Below are 21,290 nucleotides of genomic sequence, written 5' to 3'. Positions count from 1 at the left end.
ATAACTGGTCCAAAATGCAGTGGCGGGATGCCATTCCAGATGCACATCACACCTGTTCTGCGCCAGCTGCATTGGCTTGCAGTGGAATTCCTGATCAGGTTCAAGGTTTTGGTTTTAACCTTTCAGTGGACTGGGACCAACAGACCTGTGGGACCATCGCCCACTCTATGCTCCCTGGAGAATGAAGAAAAACAGCTGCTGCTGATCCCTGGCCCTAAGGAGACTGGTCTTGTCTCAACTAGGGCCCGGGCTTTTTCAGCCCAAGCACCAATCTGGTGGAACTCTCTGTCTTTGGAGACCCAAACTCAGCGGGACTTACTATCATTCTGTCGGGCTTGCAAGACAGAGATGTTCCGCCAGGCTTATGAGGATTGAGGAGGGTGGGTTCTCCTGCCAGTGGGGGGGGGGGGGAGAGATGTGCCTTCCCGTTCTAGGTTTCCAATAGGTAGATGGACACCCTGCCCCATGGGCCCTGATATTTGGAGAATGGGGATGCACTGTGCGCACTGCATTATGACAATATTTTAACACAATGTAAATGCTGCCATAGTTTTTATCTCTATGTACATTACCATGTTGTACTCCGCTCTGAGCCTGCTGTGCAGGGGGGTGGGGGGCGGACTAAAAGTCCAATATATAATAATAAATAAAAATAGTGAAATTCACTGCTAGTGGATGCAGTGATGGCCCCAGAGGGGATTAGGCAGATCCATGGAGGATGGGCCTTTCAATGGCTAGCAGCCACGGTGACTGAAGGGAACCTCCACATTAAGAGGCCGTAAACCTGTGAAACCCAGTGCTAGAAGGCAACGTCAGGGGAAAGCCTCTGTGCCCTGCAGGGCGACTGGCTGGCCACTGTGTGAAACTGAATCCAGGGCTAGATGGACCACTGGTCTGATCCAACAGGGCTCTTCTTATAAGCTCCAAAAAATCTATATCCCAACCCTGGCCGGTAATTACTTAAGGCAACAGAGTTCCTGGATCCCAAAGATGTGCTGCCTACAGAGAAGAGGCTGAGCTCTCTGGCCCAAAAGACCACAGGGTTAAGGAGCTCCATGGGAGCTGCACTTGCCATCTTGTCTGCGGCACTTTTACTCGATGCCCTCCTCGGCTCTTTCTGCCTGAATGCCAGCTCCTCTGGGTAAGCAAAACCAAAAATACCTGCGTCAACTACTACCTCAATAAAGTAACATATACCACAACCAATATGTAGAACTGCACAGTATTGGAGATCAATGGGCAAACTATACAATTTTAATAACAATCATCCCCAACAGTTGATTGTTATTAAAATGGTATAGTTTGCCCATTGATCTCCAATACTGTGCGGTTCTACATATTGATTGTGGTATATGTTAGTTTATTGAGGTAGTAAGTTGACGCGGGTATTTTTGGTTTTGTCTATAGTACCGCATTCTATTTGGTTAGTTCCTCTGGGTAGGCAGCACAGCCCCAGCTACTGATACCATAGTCAGGCTAGCTTGTGCAGGAGCGGGTTTCAACCTGCTTTCCTGACAGCTCCAGTTCTTGTTCCACTGGGCCACAGTTGCCTGGACTTACTCTCCTGATGACAGCCCCAGAAAAGGAATATAAGAGAAAGGGCAGAACAATAGCCTGTCTGCGCCCTGTGCCGTGAAATCCTAGCTGAGTCTACTCGGAAGTAAGTCCCACTGTGTTCAGTGAGGCTTACTCTCTGGTAAGTTCCATAGCAATGCAACCTTAAAGGGACACCTGGAGCAATGGAAAGAAAGGAGGAAATGTCAAGCACAAGAAGAGCCTGTTGCTCTTTGGCCAAGCGGCAAAGGGAATCTTGGAGGAAAGAGAAAATTTCCCCTTGTGATTCTTCATGGGCGCCTCCCCCGATCAAGAAGTCATTCTACAAATTACATGCCAGTAAAGGCTTGCCAATGAAGTACACTGAGTAGCAGCTAATCCTAGCTTTCTAATGATGTGTGGCATACATTTCTAAACAATGCTATGTCTCAATTGCGCATTCAGTTTTAAGCACCGACTTACAAAATCCAAGTTCCACAACATAAAAAGTATATGAAGTGGCACTAACCAGCCACAAGCATTTTCTTAGCAAATACTCTACATAAACCATATTTGAATGACAAATTCTCCTCTGTGGCTTGCCTACAACAATGGACTTGAGCTTCAAAATGGTATGAAGATTCTCCCAGAAGCTGCTTATTTCCAATTTGGAAAGCTATTGTTGGCTTCTGCTAAGTTATTAATTATCCCAGAATGGTCTCAAAAAGATATACCACTAGCACACCATCCTTGCTATCTAAAATCTGGGAAATGCTGAAGTTAGTTAAACTTAATTCTTTTCTTAATCTTACCCTATAACAGAGCAAAGGGTTCTTGAATTTTGGAAAGAATGCAGTTTATGATTTTAATTTTTTTTTAAAAATCACTAGATATATTTCAGAGAAATAGATTGTGATATATAAACTTTACTGAGAGATGCAATTTCATAATAACTGTTGTTTTATAGTACCAAAGTACTGTGCCCATGACCACCTGGATATTCCTTTTTCATGTAATATAACATCAAATAGTGCTTTTGCTTTGCCAGTATCACATTTAAATCAAAGCTGAAATCAATCAAAGCTGAAAGTAAACCGAGGAAGAAGCAGAATCATAGAATAAACAGAATTACAGACTAGATTCACTTACACATTTTCCTCACACTAGCCTGAAAACAACAGTACAAGGGAGCAAGCAGGCAAGCCAGGAGTTTTCTTACCAAATGCAATCAGCACCAGTGTGTAAGTAGTCGATATATGGAAGGTGATTTTGGTCTCGAGACCAGCATGAGGTAGAAAAGACCATGCCAATATTTAGCCAAGGAATTGTCACTCCTAAAGCAGCAAGAATGGAAAAAACACCGTTAATAAAACACTGCGCAGTTTTAAAAAAATAAAGAGGCATGTTGAAATTTTGAAAGCCATACACATCGGCTGAACCAATACTTGAAACTTTAAATCTTTCTATTTCCAACAGAAATAAAATAAGAACCATGTCATGAACAACCAGCCTTTTGCTCTGACTTGTCAATTAACTCTCATTATTCTTTATTCTGTCACTGCATTAGCATTTTAACAAGTTAGCATAAACAGCTTTACTCATGAATATGATTTTTTTGGTACGTACGTGTCTATGCGTGTGTATACATGCTCACTGAACACCAAAAACTTAGGTCATAAACACTGGTTGGAGATGGGTAGCAGGAGCTTTTTGACCCAGAGAGTTTAACCTAGCATTGTTACCTATGGCATGAATAAGCATCTTCATATTGTCTCTGTAATGACTGAAAAAATGTACAAAACCAATCTGCAGCATCACAAAAGGACTGGCGGTATATACCATAAGCAACAATAGTTCTATCACACAACTGTCAACTACCTTAAAAAACCTGGTCTCAGCCAGCCATTGACTAATCGCCAAAGAGCCTTAATAAACAACTGCAGAAAATTCTGCACATTTATTGGCATGATGTTGCTCTCCAGAGTCCACAAATAATGAAGTTACACATGCTGATCATTCACCATATTGACACTAAACATTAGCATATTGAATCATGATGAACAAACATGCGACAACTGGGAGAAATAAATGCCCTGATGAACACGGGCCTGGACTGCGTACTTTACCCTCCGCCTCTGTATTCCCTTTCATTTTTATTGTAACAGAAAAGGACTGAGCGATGTTGTTGCATTTTGGCTGTGACAAGCAAAAATGCACCTTTCTAAGCCTCTCTAGGGATGAAGGGTGCCCATACGTGCTGAACAGATTGAAGGGTCAATGGGCAACAGAGTCACAAAAAAGAATGATAAATACTGCCATGATGCGAAGCTTATTGAATATTAATTCATTTTTTAAAAGCAGATATAGATATATGCCTGGCTCCAGGGAAGCAGTGAAAATATGATTTATTCAGCACACTGTTTGAATTCCAATGGAGAGGGTGTCTGTCTGTTAAAATGGGGAGGAAATAGATTGCCTTACCAGGCACAGCACCAAGATGTCGCAGGATGGATCCTGTGTTATTAGGAAGGACTGTCAGGTTCCACCCATGCCTGTTCAAATTCGGGGATACAAATCATAACGAGCAAACATTAAAACACCAAATTAGCTGCCGCTTATATATCATCTTGTGGGGATTCCAGATTGCTGGACAGGGCTGCGGCCAAACCGGGGGGCAGAGAGAGCAGCTAGCCCTTCAGGCTTCTTTCCTGAATTTTCAAGCTTTCATTCAAAACAAACAGTGCTCCTCCAGCCCTTTCCCTTGTAGAGGAGAATGTGCAGGCATATTCTATCCAGGACCTCAGTAACCACATTCCCATCTTCTAGTTTTCTTGTTGACATACAGATGATTTTCAAGAAGGGGCTGAGATGACTGTCCAGTACTTGGACTTCTCTCCCATGTCATTAACATTTAAATTATGCTAAAACAACTATTAATGTATTGAGTCTTTGTATTTAGATTTTTCGTACTATACAATGCCTCACTCTACTGTGTGTGTACTTTCAAATAAATAGAAGCAATAATTCAGTAGCTAGGACAGTATGTTAACTGTGGCACTTTGATAACTACATGGGAAGGAAAGTTTTTGGCAGGTGACACTGACAACTGTCTTCATAGGATCCCAGCTGGCACGGATTAAGCCATTAAGCATCGACTACATGGTTATTAGCCGTCTGTTTCCATCCAAACTAGGTTATGGCTAAGTCATTTTTTTTAAAAAAACACCACATTTATTTGAGTCTTGACTGAGTCATTACAGTACCCTATTGTCCCCATCCTTGCCTCAGGAATAAATACAGAAAATTTAAGTGAATGTGGAACTACTGCATGAGAAAGGGCTCTGCCTGTAGCCCCTTGGTTTTAACAAAGGAAGACAGGAGAACATTTCATGTTCGTGGGGGCTCTAGAATTTTCAATGGCTGGCCTATGTGTGTACAGTTCCCAGTGTGGGAGTCCTCAGAGAATGCAAAGATGAACTAAAAACTCAAGCCTGTGCTCCTTATACCATGAAATGCCTGGATTTTTTAAAATTGCTTGTTTTTAATAAGGTGCAACTGCTATGTGTGAGTGTGAAATTGTACAATTCTAGGAAGAGAGTTTGTGCTGATAGAGGGTGTAATGCTAATTTAGGAGCACTAAAAAGCATAAACAACAACTATAACCACACAGTCCCAAAAGGTCAGCGCAGATGCAATGTTCTTGGTTCTCCAAACAATGTGCTGCAGGCTTGCATGCTCCCTTCTTTCTCCCTTGTTGGGTACATTTGAGCCAAGTCCATGTGAAGTTGTACAAGGCAAAGGTTTTGTACACTGCATTTTAGCAAACCAATTAGCAACCAATCATCTGCAAATGGAGCTCCACTTGCAGAACTGTTTCCCTTCCATCCTACTACTGCAGTCCCAAACACCACTAAATGCAGTCCCCAGAGTTCAAAAGACCCCCCAGGAACACTTCTGGGCATGATGGGAGGGTCAGCAGTGACAGAAGGGTATTGGCAAAAATTGCACACACCGCGCTGGCAGAAGTGCCCTTGCTTCCACAGCAACAGACCAAAAAATCCAGGGCTTTTTTTCAGCGGGAACGCAGTGGAACCGAGTTCCGGAACCTCTTGAAAATGGTCACATGGCTGGTGGCCCCGGCCCCCTGATCTCCAGACAGAGGGGAGCTTAGAGTGCCCTCCGCGCTGCTCAGCAATCTAAACTCCCCTGTGTCTGGAGATCAGGGGGCGGGGCCAACCAGTCATATGACCATTTTCTCCAAGGGCAACCCACTGAGTTCCACCACCTCTTTTCCCAGAAAAAAAGCCCTGAAAAAATCCAACTTGCTGCTCTACTGACCAGAGCAGATGTAAACATTCAACACTAATCTGATCCACGTTAGCAAATATTACCTTGAGAACGGTTCCGATTTCCCCACAGGAAAGCCACTCCCGTGAGTGTTGGTATCTACTTTCCCACAGTGCACTGCTACATGGCAATCCTTCTGTTCCACTAACCTCCAGTACTCTTGCTATAGTGAAAAAAGGACAGTAGGTTAAGAATTGTTTTCTTCGGGTTGAATACAATCTTTCAAGTATTTCTTCCATTCCCTAGCCAAATATAATTTCCTTAAACACAGTTCTAAGGCCTTTCTTTCAAAACTGGGCACCCAGCACTTCAAAAACCATAATAAAGGAATGCAGAAAAACTGTTTAGAAAACTAACTAGGGAATGCTTTTTTAAAATAGCACAGTTCCTCTGACATATAATAAGGTGTTTGTTTCTATCTGGCACTGGTAGCATTATTAGGTGGTCTTGGGGAAAATATGCAGCAAAGCATTATTAAAAACCAACTTCAGCATTTAAAATTATTTAAGAGACTCAACCAACTTGTAGACAGAAGTAAAAGTTATATACTTGTATCTCCAAAAGGCTTTTGAGGAAGTTCCTCACCAAAGCTGCCTGAATGAACCCAGCACTCATGTGGCAAAATGATGGGTTAAAACAGTGGTTCGCAACCTTTTTTAGTATGGTGACCCAAGTCCAAATTTACTTGGTATGGTGACCCGCTTAAAGCAGAAATCGCTATGCGTTTGCAAATCGATAAAACAGCAAAAGCCTGGACCCACTTTCACAGGCTTTGCAACCCACTTTTGGGTTGGGACCCCCAGGCTGAGTTAAAAAACAGGAAGGAGAAATGGCCAGTTTCATAATGAAGCAAAGTAAAGCACTGGGCTCTCAACAAGGATCTGTTTTGGACCAGTGCTATTTATCTTATTCATAAATGATCCAGAGCAGTGAAGTAACCAAGTTTGTGGGTGAAACCAAAGTTGTTGTTCAGGAGACTGGATTCCCAAGCAAAGAGCTCCAAAAACAAGTGTTTTGAGGGTCTTAGAGGGAGGTAAAATGCCAGAGACGTGGAAGGAAACCAACATAACATTTATACCAAAAGAAGGTCAAGACCAGACATTGACAAGAAATCATAGGCCAATATCATTATTAAACAATGACTATAAGCTGTTCGCCATGATTTTGGCAGGAAGACTTAAAAGCATCCTACAGGATATTATTCATGAAGACCAAAGTGGATTTTTACCTAAGAGGCAGCTGAAGGACAATGTAAGAATAGTATTGGATATTTTGGAGTACTCGGAAAAACATAATGAAAGACAAGCCGCTTTGATCTTCCTAGATGCCGAAAAGGCCTTTGATAATTTAAATTGGAAATTTTTGTTTAAGATTTTGGAAGATATGGATTTTGGAGACAATTTTATAAAATGGACTAAGTTGATTTATATATTCCAGACAGCACGGATAGTCGTTAATGAAGAGTTAACCAAACCATGTGGAATACAAAGAAGTACAAGACAAGGTTGCCCATTGTCACTCTTGTTATTTATACTAGTACTTGAAGTTCTGAACGGGGCATAAGACAAGATGAAAGAAACTGAGGTTTAAAGGTGGAACAGGAGAATTATAAGTTAAGAGCCTTTGCGGATGATTTGGTGTTGGTTTTGGAGGACCCTTTAAAGGGAATTGAACCCTTAATGACAAGATTGAAAGAATTTGGTGTAGTAGCGGGTTTTAAAGTTAATAAACAGAAGACCAAAGTGTTAACTAAAAATATGAAAATACAGGACCAAATGAAACTGGAGAGCAAAACAGGGTTTAAAATTGAGAAAAAGGTAAAATACTTGGGTATTACTCTGTCAAATATGAATTGTATGTTATTCCAAAATAATTATATTAAGACTTGGAATGAAATTAAAAGGGATATGTTAAGATGGGATAAGATTCAATTATCGTTGTTGGGAAGAATAGCTACAATTTAAATGCATGTTTTACCTAGAATGTTATTCCTATTTCAGACAATTCCAGTATTGACAACTGAGGCACCATTTAAGCAATGGCAGGAGGATATATCAAGATTTATATGGCAAATTTAACCCAAGGGTTAAATTTAAGGTTCTACAGGATACAAAGGAAAGAGGAGGTTTGGGTCTACCAGATTTGAGAGTATATTTTACGGCCAATTGTTTGGTTTGGATGAAGGAATGGATAATGTTAAAACATAGAAGACTATTGGACCTTGAAGGGCACGACTTAAAATTTGGGTGGCATGGGTATCTATGGTATGACAAAGTTAAGGCCAATACAGAGTTTAATCATCATTATGTAAGGCGTGCCATTTTGAGAGTATGGAATAAATACAAACCTAGGTTGTGCTCAAAAATACCTCTCTGGTTGTCATCACAAGCAGCTCATTTTAGAAGGTGAATTGGTGAGTCCATCTAAATGGTCAACTTATGATTTACTGGAATTTTCTTAAGGCCAAGTTAAAATTAAATCAAGAGAGGACTTAGTAGAAGAAGGGTACACTTGTCAGTGGTTTCCCTATATGCAAATCTCTGAGAGATTTAAATTAGAAAAGAGTCACTATGACTTTGAGTAATCTAAAACTGAATTTGAAATTGCCCTCTGTACAAATGATGAACAAGTTATTTCTAAAATGTATAAACTTTCATTGAGGTTTGAGACGGAGTAAGAGCAAGTAAAAGAATGTATAATTAAATGGGCAAAAAATTGTGGGCATGACATATTAATGGAGCAGTGGGAAAATATGTGGACAAAGGGGTTAAAATTCACATTTGTTTATTTATTTGTTTGTTTGTTTACGATTTATATTCCACCCTCCCCACATTTCCAGCAGGCTCAGGGTGGATAAGTTCTAGTATCAAAGAAAATTTTTATAAGATGATGTATCGTTGGTATGTGATGCCTGAAAAACTGGCTAGAATCTGTATAAGGGTGCTTCAAATATATGTTGGAAATGTGCTAAACAAGAAGGGACATTTTTTCATATGTGGTGGACATGTAAGAAAGCAAAGAGCTTCTGGTTACAGATACAATTATCGATTCAGAAGATTTTGAAGATTAAAATCCATTTGAAACCAGAGACTTTTTTGTTGGGAATAATGGACAGCCAGTTGGAAAGAAGCTTTGCAACTTTGTTTTTGTATTTGATTACAGCGGCAAAAGTACTCTATGTACAAAAGTGGAAAACTCCAACATTGCCTACAGTGGAGGAATGGTGGATAAAATTATTGGAGTTTGCGTCATGGCAAAACTTACTTCACTGATTATGGAAAAGACATTAGTTACAGTTTTGACTGAATGGAAACCGTTTATAGATTTTTTTACATGAAATGGATAATAAGGATTTGATGACATCTGGATTTATGGATTAAGAACCATGAACAATAGAAAAAAGAGGGCTTTTATGTTTAACTTAGAGTGAGGTTCTGAAAATGATCTATATTTTTGGCGGAGAAAATAGGAACTCAATCTGTAGTTTAGTTAAAGGGTTTCTTTTTCTTTTTTCACTTGTCTATGTATTGTTAGTGTGTCTTCTTTTTAGAATGTTTTTTATCCTTTATGTTTGTTGTCTATAGTTTTATGTCATTGTTTATAGTTTAAATAAAGGAAAAATAAACAAAAACAATCTCTCAGAACTGGTAAATGAGCAACAAAATTATGTATGATACATTTCAGGGCAAAAAAAAAATCCTATTCTTTTTAACATATTGACAGACAGCTTCCAGCTGTTCAGCTCTGCCCTTCCCTTTGCCTGAGGTATGATAAGAACTTCTGCTTCATGGGATGTGCAGCTTGCAAGAGAAAGTGTTCCAGCTGGGAAAGGACTCAAACTTGACCTGCCTGAGAATTGCTACATAGCAATAGTAGAGAGTGCCCTCAACTCACAGCTGACTTATGGTGACCCTCTGCTGGGGTGTCAAGGCAAGAGACTAACAGGGGTGGTTTGCCACTTCCTGCCTCTGCAGCTCTGGTCTTTATTGGAGGTCTCCCATCCAATTACTAACCAAGGCTGACCCTGCTTAGCTTCCAAAATCCGATGAGGCATTTGAAAGTACTGTTTTAGAATTTTTATTACCCAGTTTTGCTGATCAATGGTGATTTACTGTAAGTGAGAGAAAGCTGGGGTAGAAGTATTTTACAATATAAATAAATAAAATCCAAATGCCATCTAGAAAAGTGTACAGTAGTGAAAAAGAAAATTCTATATTCAGGATTAGGATAGGGATTGAAAACACAGCTACAGCAGTGCTGCATCTGGAATACTGTGTATAGTTCTGGTCATTCCATCTCATAAGGGATACTGGAGATTTGGAAAAGGTGCAGAAAAAGACAGACAAATCAACAAAGCCATGGCTACACTGAGGAAGGGCACTTCAGTCCTTTAGTGAGGGAGAACCAAAGAGGAAAATACAGAATGGTATGAAGAAAGTGGATCGAGATACATTTTTTCCTTTTTTGCCAATCAATGAAACTGGCAAGCACTAGATTCAAGACAAGTATAAGAAAGTTCTTCACACAATGCACAATTAACTTATGGAACCCGGGGGCCCTGGGATAAGAGAGGTTTACTTTAGAGAGTGGCATTGTGTAACGTTAAAAGTCTCTCTCACACACACCCTGCCATCCCATAGCACAGTAATTCAGGTCTCTGTGAACTTGGAAGATATGAGGAATAGCTGGTGTTGAAAAAACAGGGTTGCACTTACCTGTAACTGCTGCTCATTGAGTGTTTTTCTGTGCAGACACACATGGGAACTGTGCCTGTGCAGGCCACCTGTGGACATTCCAATGCTCCTAGAGATACAAGATGCTCACCTAGCCTTTTTGTGTGCTTTCCCCCCAGGTGTGGCTATAAAAGGCGTGGCGAGCAGCTCCCTCCCTCAGTTCTTTAAGCCACCAATGTAGAAGGAAGGTATGAAAAAAGAGCACACAGCAGGGAAGGAGGGATGTGTGCCTGCAAAGAAGACCACTCGATGAATAACAGTTACAAGTACATGCAACCCTGTTTTGATCGTCGTGTCTTCTGTGCAGTCCCACATGGGAGATTAGGGAGCTAACTTACCCAGGAAGTGGGTGTGGAAGACTCTTGAGGATGGTCTTGCCCACAGCTGCGTCCTTTCTGGAGTCTATGGCAATGGCCTGACGCTTGATAAATGTGGATGGTGTAGACCAGGTGGCCATCTTACACAATTCCACTAAAGGGATGCTCAAGTTGAAGGCTGACAAGGTAGATTGAGCCCTTGTAGAGTGCACTCTTATGTACGATGGGCATGGTTGTTTGGATTGATTATAACAATCCTTAATGAGCCAAACTATCCAATTTGAGTCATTTAAATGAGCCAAAGAGATTTTCCATCTTCGTCAGATCAGGCAACTTGCCCCCTACCTGACGCCCCAGGACCTGGCTACAGTGATCCATGCAATGGTCACCTCCAGGCTAGATTACTGTAACTCACTCTACGCTGGGCTACCCCTGGGCCTGATCCAGAAACTACAACTGGTCCAGAATGCGGCGGCACGGGTCCTGACTGGTATACCTGGCGCAGGACATCACACCTGTCCTGCGCCAGCTGCACTGGCTTCCAGTTGAATTCCGAATCAGGTTCAAAGTGTTGGTTCTTACCTTTAAAGCCCTGAGTGGGTTGGGACCGGCATGTCTTCGGGACCGCCTCTCCCTGTACGTTCCCCGGAGATCGCTTCGATCAGCGAATAAATATTTACTTGTGGTCCCCGGCCCTAAGGAAGCCCGCCTCGCTTCAACCAGGGCCAGGGCCTTTTCAGTCCTGGCCCCAGCCTGGTGGAATGCTCTGTCAATGGAAACCCGGGCCCAGCGGGACATATTATCGTTCCGCCGGGCCTGTAAGACAGAGCTGTTCCGCCAGGTGTTTGGTGATTGAAGGGGGCGGTGCCATGTCGGCCTCCCACCTTTGGGGTGGGGAAGGTTCTCCCCACCACTGCACCTTTGTTTTATTATTTGTATATTGATTTTAGTTTTTGTTTTTATCGATTTTAACTGTTCACCGCCCAGAGCCCCTGGGGATAGGCGGTATATAAATTGAAAAAATAAATAAATAAATAAATAAATAAATAAATAAATAAATAAATTAGGGTCCTTTAGGAAAGGAACTGTCCTGTCCATGTAGAAGCGCAAAGCATGTTTAACATCAGGGAGTGCACAAAAGTCTCTCTGTGTCTGTCATAGCAGTAGGGGAAAATACCAGTAAGACAATGTCTTGATTTAAGTGAAAAGTGGAGACGAGCTTTGGCAGAAAGGGGAGGCTCAGACAGAGGACCACCGTATCTGCTTACACCTCAATGAAATGAGGGTCATGTCTCAGGGCTTGCAATTCACTCGCCCTGCTAGCCAAGGTTATAACCACCAGGAAGGCTGTTTTAGCTCCCTTAAGGGAGCAGGTACCTAGGGGTTCGAATGGCTTATGCACGAGTGAAGTGAGAAGAGAACCAAGCAGAGACTCCACTGGAGAACTGGCCGAGATGCCAGAGGATATAGGTTTGCTAAACCTCTGAGGAAGGACTTGCATTGTGGCTGGGCAAAGAGAGACTTCCTGTTTATGTCGTCATGGTAGGCTGAAATAGACACTAGGTGGACTATAATAGAGGAATCAGCCAAACCTTGATCCTTTAGCTGGAACAAATAGCGCAAAAGAGATAGTAATGAGGCCGAGTCTTAAGGCATGCTTTGGGTATAAACTGTTTACAGAACTGAGGAAGCCCATTCTGTACGCTGCAGTCCTTTATCTGCAGCATTAGTATCAGAGTTGGTAGCTCCCTTCAGGGCTGAGTCCCGAAGAACCGCTTTAGGTCGCGATGCCCACTCATGGTGCGCTTTGGGCATAAACTGTCTACAGACCACACACTGCAATGTGTCATGGCCCTTGCCCAGACAAAGAAGGCATTTGTCATGCCCCTCCGATTAGGCCATCTTTGTCCCACAATGAGAACACTTCTTGAACAGGGCCTTCGACGTCATGGAATCAAAGGCCCGAACTTGCATTTGCCATGGTTGGAAGACATGTCCTTCTCAAGTGGCAGCAAAAGAACTGAGAGAGGGAGCCGCTTGCTCTGCCTTTTATAGCTGTACCTGGGGGGAAAGTACACAAAAAAGCTAGGTGAATGCCTCGCATATCTAGGAGCTTTGGAGCTGGTCTGTGCATGTGCAGTTCCCATGTGTGGGACTGCACAGAAGACACAACAATGAACATTTATTGTCATCTCCTCCAAATATGAGCTAAAGGAGAGGGGCATGTTTACAAGGGGAAAGGAGTGCCTTGGAATTCTTTTCCACTGGAACTGCCCTGCCTCCTCCATCCTTCTTCCTCACATTGGTTCCTATCCCATTGTGGGCAATATACAAGGTTTAGTAGCCCTGATATTTCCAGTACTATTGGCTTCTTCAATGCTGCCGCAATTTACTCTGTTTATGTACCACTCTCAAATGGTTTTCATTCTTAGGGATGCAGACACAGCGAAGCAGATACTTCAGTCTGATGTGTTATTAATGGTTATTCTGAACTGAAATGTTGCTGAAGTATGTCATCATAAAAAAATCTGAGTGCAAAAATCAAAAGCGGAGAACAAGAACCCCATACCAGCATTCTCAACTCAAGCTTGATTTGCTTTTTTGCATCTCCCTCTATTCTTCTTACTAGCAGGTAGGTTCACAAAGGACTTATTTTCTACATGAATCCAAATAATCCTCAACCTAATACATTCCAGTTACAGCCAAAAGTTTGAGAGCAACAGGTCATAATACAATCTTGAGCACAAGTTATGCCGGGCTGGCACGTTAAGTACAACTGCCCCTAAGGAGGGGCAATTATATGCCAGATGAGCTGAGCTATAACATATTAGCTTTTTTTCTAAAAAATTGCTGCACAGCATCTAAAGTGCATGCTTCTTGCTGCAATCCTCTTTTCTGATTTATGTGAACATTTTGTGGGGCATCAGAAAGAGGAGAAGGCAAAAAAAAAAATCACACTCCACGGACAGATATCCTTTTGCCCATGGAAACACTCCACTGGATCCAAGCCTATGTTACTCAGAGCAACAGCGTACCTATGAGATGGTTGGAACTGTTCACTTGCAGAAGAAAACAGCTTTCACTAGCCAGATTAAAGACCTTCCCTAATTTTAGAGGATACCTCACCTCTATTTCAGGTGCGGTGGGTTCCTTGCTGAAGCACATGTTCATAACGTTCCTTGCTGTTCGATAAAAGGCAGTTAACGAAACAGACCTTCCCTATGAACCAAAAACAAAAAGGGAACAAAATCTTGTCACTGCTATTTTTAGACATTCTTAACTGACAATAGTATGGAATATTGAAAGTGAGTGAATGGGAAAAGAGAGTTATTGTGGCACATGGTTGGATGCCAATGGCTCCATGCTCCATACATTCTGTGCCTCTTCTGCACGGTTTGCAATTGCTGCATCTGTTGCAGGGACAGCTAGTGGATTGGCACGTGCAGGGCCCTTGTAACCTGCGGAAATTTGTTATTCTGAACAGCTTGTACCACAGATGAAGACTATACAATTCTGTGAAAATGCTTGAAAAAGGCTCCCTTACATATACCTGAGTTTGACTTTGTGTTATCAAGGAAAGGCGGGGCGCCCCACCTCACCCAATGTAGACTATTTTAAGTGTGGGAACAGAAATCATAATAAGATGTCATTATCGCCGACTTTGTAGAACAAATGTAATTTGATGTTTACGCAAAGATTTCACCAAAGACCTGAAGTCACAGCAGGAAGGTCAGAAAATTTTTCTCTCACTGGGTGAATTTTCAGACCGAGATGATCAAGAGCCTCGTTTATGCCAACACCAGGAGATCCAAAAGCCAAAACATTTTATTTGATTTTTAGCCACCGACCGTTACACAGTTCACCAGAATACTGCAATAACACAAATACTTCCGTTAGAAAAGAAAAAGAATTATAAAAACTTATGACAAAACTTTTCCGTCTCATGAATTCAGGAACTATCAAGATTACTCAGCTGTGCTTTTTCCTCTTCCGTCTGCTACTATTGAATAAATTGGCCACCAATCAGATGACGGCATGCTGGCAATTTCAAGCCTCCTGGCTATTGCAGGGGCTGAGTGGCTGCCCGCAGTATGATTTTCATCTCCATAAGAAGCAGGGCTTTTTTTCTGGGAAAAGAGGTGGTGGAACTCAGTGGGTTGCCCTCGGAGAAAATGGTCACATGGCTGGTGGCCAGTGGCGTGGAGGGCAATCTAAACTCCCCTCTGTCTGGAGATCAGGGGGTGGGGCCACCAGCCATGTGGCCATTTTCAAGAGGTTCCGGAACTCCGTTCCACTGCGTTCCAGCTGAAAAAAAGCCCCGATGAGAAGAATATCCAGGGGGAAAAACAAGCTGTGGCACTACAAATAAACTTCTATTGATGGAAACTGAAAGCATATAACTAGCTATTTATAATTAATTTCAGGTTCCTTCATCTTCAAGGCTCCATCAGGACAACTTACCCCTTTATACTGCACACATGAGACCAGAATGTTAGTTTGTTTTAAATGTAAAAGAGCAAGATTCTAATGAGTGTACAAACCAAACCAAGACACACATAAATCATATACTTTGTAAATATAAGAACCGGATTTTCACTCACTGAACTAGATTCTAGTCCTCCTTAAAGCTGTTACTTGCTTCATCTACGTCTCTGTAACCTCCTATGTAGCTGCTTATCTCACTTCATCTTGCACTAGGCTTTATATTTTACAACAGTCAGGAGTGTCAGACATGCTGAGTGAAGTGATTACTCTTTGGGCTGGCTTTTGTTTTGAACTGGTTTCTCTTGGTAAATTCTCCAAACACACCTTTGTATTGTGTATTAACATCGGCCTGATCCCAATGCATCTGATGAAGTGAACTCTGACTCTTGATCTTAGGCTGGAATAAATTTGTTAATCTTTGAAGTGTCACTGGCCTCCTGCTTTATTCTGGATCTCTCAACTTGTTAGAGATACACATTACGGGACAGAAAATAAGCCTCATAGAAGTGGAGGAAGAATGGTCGTCTTCCAAAAGGACTGAAGTTGATTACTACTAGCTATAGAATTGGCAACACAGGAATTTTTTTTGCTTACTTTATGAGAAAATCATGCCTGGAAGAAAACCAGACATAAATGAATATTTGTACTTTGTCAAATACCTAGCTTGGCCTACTAATTCTACATGAAAGAGTGGAGTTGTCTTTTTTTTAAACAAACACAAGGTAATTAAGCATTAAAATGCCCAACACAGGAGGGAGGCTTAGACTCTCTTAAATGTCAGAGTTGCAAGCTCTTAAATAAAATGAGCAATTTCCTCCATCTTTCACTGCGTATGTGAACCATTTATTGGAACAGTCTAACAAAAAACATCCTTGAAAAGTGCTATTCAATAGCTGTCAAACTTGTGTCTGTAATTCAGTGCTTACAAAGAAGTTTAACAAACACCAAGAAACAACCATCTGGATTTTAGTCAGGCAGATCAAGGCAGAAATTATTCCTCAAAAACTGGTTGCTTTTAGACCTCACAGTGAGGCTGAAACCTTCACAACGAAGACAATCAAGTTTATTAGAAATAAATTTTCAAGATTTCCCTTCAGCATTAAACACTGTTTGGTCAAATCTTTTGCTCTCATATTTCAGCATATTGAAGTGTTGAAGAGATGAGTTTCTCAGTTGGATTTGATACGAACTTTTACCTTATCTGAGATGCTCATAATTTAAAAAGTTGCAAACAAGGTCTGCATTCAGTGCAAGAAGGACCAATTCTAACATTTGCAGATATTTAGAGAATTAAAGACTTCCTGAACAGGTATCCAAATCTACTCCCAGGCAACGTCCCCTAAGCCACGGCTCTCTTAGCAGGGACAAACACAGCTCTGTGAAACGTCATGCTTCACCTACTCTGCCCAGTTTAATGTCAGAGGCAAAAGATGGGTAGGGAGAGAATGACAGCTACAGGCCCTGCTAGCAAACTCCTACAGGGTATCTAGTTGAAGGCCTTGACCCAATACTCTGCATGCCTTTCTCAAAGCAATTAATTAAGTGTGGAATTCACTGTCAATGTAGGGAATGATGGCCACTAAACAGGGTTAGACAGATTCATGTCCATCAACAGCAACTAGTCGTGGTGACTAAAACAAATCTCCATATACAGAGGCAGCTAACATCTGAATACCAGTGCAGGAAGGCAGCAGTAGGGAACCACCCCAGCCTCTATGCCTTCTTTGTTTGGTCATTCTGGGGAACTAATTAGCATCACTGTGAGAAACAGTAAACTGAACAAGATGGACCATTGGTCTAATCCAGCAGCCTTCACTTATATTCAGGCATCCCCTGCAAAACGAGCTGCTAACCAGGACTCTGAATACTGGAAGCCCAACCTTTTTGATGAAATACGGCTACCTCCACATTCTTACGTGCCGTCAAGTCGCAACCAACTTAGTGCGACCCCAGCAAGGGGCTTTCAAGGCAAATGAGAAGCAGAGGTGGTTTGCCAGTGCCTTCCCCTGCAGAGTCATCCTTGGTGGTCTCCCATCCAAGTACTGACTCCACTTAGCTTCAAAGATCTGATGACAGCGGGCTATACCATGCCACCTTCGATCCCACCTCCACATTGTTTTGTTTTTAATTTTTGCTGTCACGTTGCAGCCAACTTAGGGCGACTTCATGGGGTTTTCAAGGCAAGCGGTGTTCAGAGGTAATTTGTCACTTCCTGCCACTGCCCTAGACTTTTTTGGTGATCTCCCATCCATCCCTGCTTAGCTTTTGAGATCTGATGAGCCTGGGCTATCCGGATCAGGGCCCACATTCTTGGTGGTGGAGAGTGCCCTCAAGTCAGAGTTGACTTATGGTGCCCCCTGGTGGGGTTTTCATGGCAAGAGACTAACAAAGGTGGTTTGCCATTGCCTACCTCTTCAACCCAGGTCTTTGTTGGAGAGCTCTCATCTAATTACTAACCAAGGCTGACCCTGCTTAGCTTCTGAGATCTGATGAGATCAGGTTCACCTGGGCTATCCAGGTCAGGGTGCCCACATTCTTACACAAATGTAATTTATTTAAGATACAAATAATTTTATCTCAAGCTACAAGAGTGAGCTAAAAGCCTTTGGCTGGTGGCAGATCCAGCCTTGCTGCATCACCTGGCAAGGAGGAGGTAGCAGCGACGGCCAGAGCAACACCAGTCCCAGACTTACTGAGTCATCCTAGCAGCCCTGTCTGGCAGAAAAGGAGACAGTTGCAGCCGTGGGCATGCCCCAGCACCTCCAGTGGGCTTAAGACCTAAAATAGGAGGAGGAGGAGGAGGCAGCGATGGCCAGTGAATGGCGGGGAGAGAATGCGGAGGAGTAACTCCCCCCACTGGCAGGAATGGTCACCCAGAGAGCAGAGTTTGGGGGAGGGGCAGGATTTACACACCCCATAAAAGGTGGCCTCCACAATAGCTCTACCGGGGAAGTGGTGGACCCTGCTCTTGTGTTGGAGAGCAAATGACCAGGGAAGATAGAGGAACCAGGTAGTGCAACCTCTTCCTATTCTGAGGCCTGGGGAACCCACAGGGAGCCCAGCAAGACAGCACTGAAGTGATGGACTGGACTGGAAAAAGAGGCGCATCACAGCCTTGCTTATTTCAAAACTCTTGGATATTTTGATTGCTACAGACTAGAGATGGGCACGAAATGAATCACAGAACAAAATTCTGTACGGAATGGCTGGTTCGTTTGCACCAAAACACGCGTTCCATGGGAACGCATGTTTACGGAACAAACGAATTTTTCCAGCCGTTCTGTGGCTGGGTTCAGAGTTTCACAGATCCCGCGCCAGTTTCAGCCCATCAGCTGAACCCAGCATGGAGGGTCTGTGAAACTGACCGCCCCTGCGCAGGAGAAAGAGGCTGTCAGTTTCACAGACCCTGCGCTGGGTTCAGCCGATGGGCTGAAACCGGTGCGGGGGTCTGTGAAACTGACAGCCTCTTTCTCCTGCTGCCCGGGCTGTCAGTTTGTCAGTTTCACAGACCCCGCGCTGGAACAGTGTGGGGTCTGTAAAACGGACAGCATGGGCAGCAGGAGAAAGAAGCTGTTATTTCACAGACCCCGCACTGGAACTGGCGCAGGGTCTGTGATATGACAGCCTCTTTTCCTGCTGCTCTGGACCCTGGTTCCAGCGTGGGGGTCTGTGAAATTGACAGCCCGTTTCTCCTGTTGCCCAGGCTGTCCGTTTCACAGACTCCGCTGTGGGTCCGAGGTTCCGTGGAATGCTATGAACCACGTGGTTCATTTGTTTTTTTGTTCGTGCCCATCTCTACTACAGACTAACCCCCCCTTTCAATTTGTTTTGTATCCTCTTGTTATAAGGGCATGAATTCTTTACTTATGAAGTTGGAGATGTGACAGGATTATTTATGATTTATATATTTTATACTACAGATACAGTTTATCTTCTCCATAACTGAGTTTAGCCAAAGAAAACAGAACTATATTGGTTTGTATATTACCACTGCAATCAGGTCCACTCCCTTTTTACCACCAGAAGTACAAACCTAATTCAGAATTATTCCAGCTGAAACCCACTGAATCAATGGTTTTACATTGGAGTAACTCTGCATAAGATTGTACCATGACTTCAGTATTAATTACCTCCTGTGAGAAACAATTTTGGTGAAAGCAGCAACATTACAGCTACAGCTGAAAACAATTATGCCTTTCCCAGTGGCAAAAATAGAAGATCATAGCACTAAGGAGGAGGAGCAGCAAACTATACAGCTGAACTGGGCATGGATGAAAAGTCATTAGTCACATTCAAAATTGCAATATAAATTAACTTCAAGAAAGCAAAGCCCTCAAAAGAGAGCCTGAGAGATCTGCAGGAACCAAGCAACGCCACTCACAGCCTCCTGCAAATTCTGCTGAAACCAAAGACAAGTGCTCAGTTCTGTGTGGTGCCTTGTCTATCACCCTAATAACCAGACAGGTCAGACAGAAACAGATTCCTCAGTTTAAAAAAAACCAATTAAAAAGCCCCACAGAATTACAAAAGGGTCATAATCACTGTGTACATTTTGGAGCTCCTTTTTCCATTTTGAACTGCAGGATGTTTTTTGCAAATTATTACAAGTGGTTGTATGAATATTGAATTAAGATGATCCTGAAACAGGAAACATGGTGGTTTTACAAGGAAGTGCTTTCTCCTTCTTAACTGATCTCCTCCTAACTTCTCCTCAATTAAGATACCCTTTGTTAACCCTTTGTTAACAGGGTTGTCAGTCATGAAGCAACAGGGTTTCCAGTACCATATCCTACTTCTGCTAGGACTGAATTGCCTGTGTGGTCAGGAGGAAGATGTAAAGAAGGTAGCTGATAAAAGGACATTTGTTTCGGCAATAAGATTTAACAAATGAAAGCCCCCCTCCCCGGGTACATCTGAAGAAGTGACAGAGTGTATATTTTAACACATTATTTAACAAAACAACAACAACAGCATCATTCAATTTATATACCACCCTTCAGGATGACTTAACACCCACTCAGAGCGGTTTACAAAGTATGTTATTATTATCCCCACAACAAAACACCCTGCGAGGTGGTGGGGCTGAAAGAGCTAGAAGCTGTGACTGATCCAAGGCCACCCAGCTGGCTTCAAGTAGAGGAGTGAGGAATCAAACTCGGTTCTCCAGATTAGAGTCCTGAACTCTTAAACACTACACCAAACTGGCTCCCACCAAAAGAATTTTTTTTAAAAAGGCTAGTTCATTAGAAGCAGGGTGGTGATGGATTTCCCCAGGTCTGGACTCTTACTAGTTTTTTAATAAAATGCTCAGCCGCAATCCTGTGATGCAAGAAGAAGCAAAACACGCTACTTGAGTTGATGAAAATCCACAAGCAACAGGAGAGCCAGTGGCTAGGGCTGTTAAATTTGGGGAAGGAAAAGTGGAGCACAAATCCCAAATCAGGAATGAAGTTCCCTGGGTGGCTCTGCATCAAGCCACGCTCACTGGTGTTAACCTACATCCTCCAATTATAATGAAGATAAAAGAAAATCATCCCATCTAAACTGCTCAGACTACCTAGGGAGAAGAACACAGATAGGACTGGCACATAAATAAATAAAATATGACACTGGAGCTGTGGCATATGGGCTTCAATTCTGAAAGCTAGACAACTTCTGTAAAGGCCTAACAAATTCCCTAATTTTAGAGAGGAAAGTTTCCAAATAATAATCTGATTTTTAAATTTTTATTCTTTATCAGCAGCAGCAGGATTTCAATGTAATAGGAGAAAGAGCTGCAATGGACAAAAACACCATATGCTGGACGCAGGTCCCAAAGTAATAAACACTGTACTCTCCCCCACCCCCACATTTCAGCCTCACGTACTAAATTCAT

General features: G+C 42.5%; 1 protein-coding gene across 1 annotated transcript in view; it reads right to left on the bottom strand.

Moving 5' to 3' along the window:
* Nucleotides 1–21,290, bottom strand: part of JARID2 (jumonji and AT-rich interaction domain containing 2) — a 247,100-nt gene that overhangs the window by 9,907 nt on the left and 215,903 nt on the right. The window contains exons 9-12 of the mRNA XM_054985817.1: nucleotides 14,057–14,149; nucleotides 5,925–6,043; nucleotides 4,015–4,085; nucleotides 2,753–2,867 (exon numbers count right to left, since the gene is read on the bottom strand). Coding sequence (XP_054841792.1) covers nucleotides 2,753–2,867; nucleotides 4,015–4,085; nucleotides 5,925–6,043; nucleotides 14,057–14,149 — 398 coding nt within the window. The remainder of the gene's footprint in view (nucleotides 1–2,752; nucleotides 2,868–4,014; nucleotides 4,086–5,924; nucleotides 6,044–14,056; nucleotides 14,150–21,290) is intronic.

This window comes from Eublepharis macularius, chromosome 7 (assembly GCF_028583425.1).
Source record: "Eublepharis macularius isolate TG4126 chromosome 7, MPM_Emac_v1.0, whole genome shotgun sequence".
Lineage (NCBI taxonomy): Eukaryota > Metazoa > Chordata > Lepidosauria > Squamata > Eublepharidae > Eublepharis > Eublepharis macularius.
Note: the sequence above shows the minus strand (reverse complement) of the source record. Positions and strands in the feature narration are given on the sequence as shown.